Raw genomic sequence first — 6,974 nt, 5'->3', positions numbered from 1 at the left:
GGCGAGTCCTTTCCTAGAGTGCCGGAAGCCTCACGGCGCCACTTAACTGAGGAAGAGCGCGTTACCACGGAAACGCGAGTGCAGCCAGCGATGACGTCAGGGACCCAAGGACTGCTGAGGTCGCGACACGGCCCCGCCCCTCTCCGCCCCCGCCCTGTTGCTCCGGATTAAGTCGACGGGGTAGCTGACCCCCTAAAATTCCTATTCTAGCGTGGTTTGCTAGCTGACTTTCCTAATCCGGGACCACGAAGGGAGGCCATAACTGCTCCGGATTAAGTGATGCAGGCAGTGTCTGAGTGTCACGCCTCTCTCTTGTCCTGCTTAACTGGGGTGGGGCGAGGGGGGTTGGTCGATTCATTTATTTCATAAAATTTATACATTGCTTGATTATTTTTAATTAAAAAAATCTCAAAATGCCTTACAAAAATATAGCATAATGATTAATTTAGCACTTCTGAATACAGTTAAAATAACACTTCAGATAGTTAAAATAATGGACTAATAATAATAATATTTCTACCACAGCCCATCTGGCTGGGTTTCCCCAGCCACTCTGGTCGGCTTACAACATATCTAAGAAACATAATAAAAACACCCATCCTTAAAAACTTTCCTAAACAGGGCTGCCTTCAGATGTCTTCTAAAAGTCAGATAAAGCTAAAGGGCCCCTGACCATTAGGTCCAGTCGCGCATGACAGGTTGCGGCGCTCATCTCGCTTTATTGGCTGAGGGAGCTGGCGTACAGCTTCCAGGTCATGTGGCCAGCATGACTAAGCCGCCTCTGGCGAACCAGAGCAACGCACAGAAACGCCATTTACCTTCCCGCCGGAGCGGTACCTATCTACTTGCACTTTGACGTGTTTTCTAACTGCTAGGTTGGCGGGAGCAGGGACCGAGCAACGGGAGCTCACCCCGTCGCGAGGATTCAAACCACTGACCTGATCAGCAAGCCCTAGGCTCTGGTTTAACCCACAGCGTCACCTTGACATCTGAAGGGAGGGTGTTCCACAGGGAGGGCGTCACTACTGAGATTAAAACTCATGCCAACTTTCTAAATGGGCTTTTCTGAACAATAATGTTTGTAGCAGGCACTGAAAAGAGTATAGTAAAGTCTCCTGTCTGATATCAATGGATGCCCACTAGGGCTCTTCCCTCATTGTCACATCCATTAAAGGTAAAGGTAAAGGGGACCCCTGACTGACTCTGGGGTTGCGGCGCTCATCTTGCTTTACTGGCCGAGGGAGCCAGCGTACAGCTTCCAGGTCATGTGGCCAGCATGACTAAGCCGCTTCTGGCAAACCAGCGGCAAGCCCTAGGCTCTGAGGTTTAGACCACAGTGCTACCCACGTCCCTGTCACATCCATACCATATGTTTAAAGCACCTTTTATGGACACTGAGAATACACAGCTTCCTTCCCAAAGAATCCTGGGGATTGTAGTTTGTTAAGTGTGCTGAGAATTGCAGCTCTGTGAGAGGTAAGCTACAGTTCCCAGGATTCTTTGGGTGAAGCCATGCACTTTAAATCTATAGCGTGGATCTAAGTTGTAGAAGCCGATTGTGCTGTTTATTCACAGCACAGAAGAACAGAAAAATGAATACTAGTTCCATATGGCTGAGGAAGATTGAAGTCTTCTCCAGTATTCCTGCAGCTCACTGGGTAATTGGATCAGTCTCTAGCCCTGGGGCTTTCCCAATAAATCCTTTTCTAATGGTGAAGGCTGGATTTAGATCTTGGACTCCCTGACCCTACACAAATCACTTAATGCTGGCTGCAAATATTTGATTTCTGTTTATGAGACATAATGGAAATCTCTCCGAGGGGTCAAGATAAGGACAGAGACAAAGGTGAATGGGAAAGGCTCTGTAGAAAAGTAGCTCTTTCTATAGCGCCTGTTCACTTGCATTTCAGCTTCCTCAACCTGATGCCCTCTAGATGTTTTGAACTACAACTCCCATCAGGCCCAACCAGCATAGCACTGAGTTAACAGGGAGCTGAAGTAGAGGATATGCGGCCATCTGATGGATGTTGTTATAGTTCAGGGGTCAGCAACCTTTTTCAGCCGTGGGCTGGTCCACCATCCCTCAGACCATATGGTGGGCCGGACTATATTTTGAAAAAAAATAATGAACGAATTCCTATGCCCCACAAATAACCCAGAGATGCATTTTAAATAAAAGGACACATTCTACTCATGTAAAAACACATTGATTCCCGGACCGTCTGCGGGCCGGATTGAGAAGGTGATTGGGCCGCATCCGGCCCACGGGCCTTAGGTTGCCTATCCCTGTTATAGTCCAAAATGCTTTGAGGGCACCAGACTGGGGGAGGCTGGCTTGGAGTCTTGGGATTGTTATGTCAAACCTCAGTCTCTGTACATTTGTATATCACCGTTTCAATCTCAACTATCCTGACACCTGCTGGAAGTGCACCTCTGCCAGGAATGGAACATCCAATACACTCTTGCCTTGCCTTGCATATGACTTTAACTCTCAGAAGATGGAAGAAGGAATAAGACAGGGCTGCCAAACATCTGGAATTTCTTGGACATACCATGGATTCGTCTGTCAAAAATAGTATCTGGGCAGAATTTTTGAAAAGTGGCAAAAATGGGAAAATCTGGACATATGGCAGCCCGTATCGGAAGTGTTGATTTTTTGGATCTGCAACGCTGGACACAAAGTCATTCATAAGCCCTTGTTGGGTATGGTTAGTCAACTGGTTGTGGGGGTCACCTAAAATTAGTGTTATCTGGCCCATGTTTTACCATCTTGTAAACAAGAATATAAGGGGAGACTTTTAATAATACAGTATAACCTTATTGAGCTTTCCTTTGTTGAAAGAACACCAGCTCTAACAAATGTGTCTCTGAGATTGCCTGTTTCTTCTTAGCTTGAACGGTTGAAGCCAATCCTGAATTTGTAGCAGCAGCATGCACACATACATAAGTTCATCTCTGGGTTCAGCATCCATCCTATATATCCTCTAAGCTGCTTAAATCTTTGGAGAGCTGGGAAATTCCCTAGTTGCCTCTGTAGCTACAGGGTAGCTGCCTCTCTCCCAGACGTTTGCACTCCTTCGCTCCCCGCCAAGGTCAGCCTGCTAATAACTGTCCTATTAGGTTACCGTGCCTGGATAGAGTTTGCCATAGAAACTCAGGCGCTTGCCCCACAGGTCTGAAATTGATCCAGAAGCGCTGAAACTGCCGGGATGGTTTAGCTGGGTAACAGGTCCTCATTCTGTGCTACTGGTGCAGGCTAGGCCCTGTGCAAGAGAGGTAAGCTTTGCTTGACATGCATTCATATGGAGGAAGGGAAAGGGGGTCAGGGGGAATCAACACAGAAGACTTCTTAAGAGTTCTTGTAAAAGGAAGCAAATGTTTTTGACTAATGAGAGCTTTTTAAAAATAACAAACCCATCACAATCTGTAAGCTGCATCTTTTCAGTTGTGTCAGGGTGGAGGATCGGGGGCTATTAGAATAGCCCTGAAAATTAGCACAACACATTTCTGAGGCAGTAGCAGGATGCAGCAATTAGTGGCTGAAGCTTTGACACCCAGGGAGAAGTGGAGCAGACAGGCCCTACCTTCTCTCTCTCTCTCTCTCTCTCTCACTCACACACACACACACAGAGAGAGAGAGAGAGAGAGAGACACAGCATTGCAGAACTGGGCACTGTCTACAGGTGCCGCATCATACCCATTCCACATTTGTAAGAACCTACACTTTGGAACTCCCTGCCAATTGATATCAGGCAGGTGCCTTCACTGTACTCTTGCTAAAAATATTTTTGTTTAGACAAGCCTACTCAGATGTTTAGAAAGTTGATGCAAGTTTTCATCTGTTTTCAGTTTATTGTTATTTTAACTTCTTATTGATAATGTTTTTTTCTTTTTTGTAAACCATGTTGAGATTTCCCCCCTCTTTTGCAGTCTAGTGGTGTATAAATTTTATGAAATAAATAAACATGCTTTATGGGTGCATGTAGCTCTGATTGTGCAACAGTGTAGCTAAAATTGAATCCTTGTGGTGCGGCATTGTTAGGTGCTTTAAAAATTTGGGGCCTAGAAACAAAATTCACATATGCTAATTAATAGGTGTAGATGCAAATTTTAGAATTTAAGTGCCACAGAAGGCAAGCCAATTAGTGCCTCCCTCCAACTCTCCCTTGACAGATTCTCCAGTTAACTTGCACCCCAAATCAGTTCCTCTTCAATTTACTGTACTCACATATTAATTCTCCAGCAGAGGCTGCCCCAAATCATTTCATTTCCCCTCTATTTACTCACTTCCATTGCCCTCCAATTTTTCCCTAGATAAAGTTCAGTTGCATGAATTTCTTGCTTCAAATTAATATTCAACCCAGTAACCCAGATCATTGCCCCCCTCCTGCCCAATTCAGTTCCCCACAAACGCATCACCCACTTAGAAGCACGCAGAGCACTTAGAAAAAGATTCATGTCCTCTTATTCCAAGTCCATCAAACTCAACATTGCCTACACAGTGACGGGCAACTGCTCTCCAGGGTTTCAGGCAAGGGACGTTCCAAGTCCTATCTCTCAACCCGAGAGCTTCTACATGTAAAGCAGGTGCTGTGGTTTCAGTCCTCATGGTTTCGAATAAAGGGCTGGTAGACTTAGCTAGAAGGGCAGATGCTAGGGCCCAGTTCAAGGCAGCTTCCAGTGTTCCTCTTTGTGATGGCATCTCCCCACCTCCTTCCGAAGCAAACTGTCGCTGTCCTCCTGTCTCGACCCACGTGAGCCTTGTCTGCTGTTGCATTAGCGTCGACTTCAATTTGCTCACTCAACACCCAGACTAGGCCTCTAATCCAGTTTAGCTCTTGACCGGTTCTAATTCCCCTCAGAGGCCTCAGAGGCAAGAAGACGTGGTCATTGTCTGGGTTTGACTTAGTCGATCCATCTACCCGCTTGGTCGTAATATTCTCCCCTCCCCACCCCCAAAAGCAGGCAAGTGGGGAGACAATGGAGGGGAAGGAGTATGGCTCAGCTGTGCTGGAGCTCAGTCACATCTTCCTAGCTTGAGGGGATGGGAAGGTTAAGAGCTCCAGCCCAGGTTGGGTGAACTTTTCGGGTGACTTGGCCTTCCACATTCTTAAGAACATGGCCTGGTCAGCACTGTGGGCTTGGGAGACTCTTATCCCCAAGTCCTCCATTTTCTGTAGCAAGTGAAGCTTTGGGGTAGGGGAAGCAGCTTCCCAAGCTGAAGAGAACCACAAAACTCCAGACCCCGCGGAGAAATGACGGCAGCCTTCTTTGCAAGACCTCAGCCAGATCCCAATGGCCTGCAATTTCTGTAAGTCTTTACTTAAGACCTGGGAGTGGAGGAACGAGGTGGCTTCTTCAGGCAGCCGTCGCCGGGGTGGGGGGGCAGCAGTGGTCCACCCCGCTGAGCTCCTCAGCCATTTTTCTCTCTGTGTGCTGTGTGTGGCCTGTCCTGAGCTTCACATCCCCTGACAAAGCTGCCCTGCTGGAGGATGCTGCCCCCATTGTCAGGGCCAAAGTAAGAGCCAGTCAGGTGAGTGTACGGGAGGCTGCCTTAGACCATAGGGCATGTCTTTCCAGAAAGGATATACAGGGACAGTGTTTGAGTCTGGTCCCTCCTGCAGAATCTGGACCCTGTGTCTGTGTCTCTGTTGTGCATTTCCATCGTCTGTGAGTAGCCACTTTAGTTGTCTGTCAGCAAGATCAGGCCCACCCACCCAGCCTGCACCTGTTCTGGACTTGTTTTTAGACATTCTTTTTAATCTGTTGTGCGTTTGCCTCCCTTGGGGAGGAAAGGGTGCTGAGAGTGGTTAGGAGGCCTCTATTCCCTTCACAGGGCCACAATTACCAGAGTTTTCTAGGAAGAGGGATTGACTGTTAAACCACTCTGTGAGTGGAAACTGGGGGTGGTGGTGGTTAAGGGGTCTCCTAATAGCACCCTTAACAGATTAGCAACCTGGGAGCTGTCGTTTGTTAATTGTTAGGAGGCTCTTATTCCACTCTCCGCTGCCAGATTTATTAATTTTTTTAGGGGAAACCATGACTGTTTAAAGTGCTGTCCTAGTGCTTTAGAGCTTTAGATATCTGGTGGGAATGTCACCTGAATCAAGGAACTGTTCTTTCCATGAGGGAACCAGATTCAGCGGCTGACCTTTCCGTGCTCTCCTTTTCCCCAGTCACCGCCATGCCAGCTACCAACGATGGGTGGCCTGAGGAATTTGGGTTCAAGATCAGTGGGAATGGCCCTTGCTACATCTTGGCTGTGGAAGAAGGCAGCAGCGCCCAGCTGGCCGGCCTCCAGCTGGGAGACCAGATCCTGGAGATTGAAGGCCAGCACGTCTCCTCCATGAACGCTGAGGCACTGGTTGCCCTGGCGAGGCAGTGCGAGAACGTGCCCCCCAGCATTGGGGTGGTCTCACGCATCCAGCAGGTAGAACTCAAGCCAGGCCAAGGGGGGTGCTTTGGCTTCACTCTGTGCGAGGGAGGATGTCCCTTGCAAGTGGGGAGCGTGGATCCTGCCTCACCAGCCTCCGAATGCGGGGTCAAAGCTGGAGACTACATCCTGGAGATCAACGGGACTCCAGTTAAGCTCTATGAAGAGGCGGACGTCATGATCCAGGCGTGCCAAGGAAAGGGCCTCAGGTTGGGGCTCCTGCGCCTCGGGCGGCAGCAGAGGTGGGCCAGCAGCAGCGTGCGGGAGTTTGTCCAAAGTGCTGACGCCATCCATCAAGAGCGGAGGCAGAAGGCACAGGAATTCAGCAAGAAGGTAAGGCCGTCTCTAAAACGGGAGCCGTCGGCAGGATTTGGACTACAACTCCCATCAGCCCTAGCCAGCACAGGACTGAAAGGAATTGTGGTCCAGACCGTCTAGAGCAGTGGTTCCCAAAGTGGGTTATACCACCCTCCTGGGGGGCAGTGGAATTGCCTATTTGGTTGCTAAGAGGCAAGCAGGCGGCAAGGGGGTGCTGAAGGTG

The 6,974-nt window shown here is 48.7% G+C and overlaps 1 protein-coding gene across 1 annotated transcript in view; it reads left to right on the top strand.

The window, feature by feature from the left end:
• Positions 1-6,184: 6,184 nt before the first annotated feature.
• GRID2IP (Grid2 interacting protein) overlaps positions 6,185-6,974 on the top strand; it is a 66,739-nt gene continuing 65,949 nt past the window's right edge. Inside the window, exon 1 of the mRNA XM_060282772.1 lies at positions 6,185-6,766. Coding sequence (XP_060138755.1) covers positions 6,185-6,766 — 582 coding nt within the window. The remainder of the gene's footprint in view (positions 6,767-6,974) is intronic.

Source organism: Zootoca vivipara, chromosome 14, assembly GCF_963506605.1.
Source record: "Zootoca vivipara chromosome 14, rZooViv1.1, whole genome shotgun sequence".
In the NCBI taxonomy this organism is placed as follows: Eukaryota; Metazoa; Chordata; class Lepidosauria; order Squamata; family Lacertidae; genus Zootoca; species Zootoca vivipara.
This window is presented reverse-complemented; position numbering and strand designations above follow the sequence as displayed.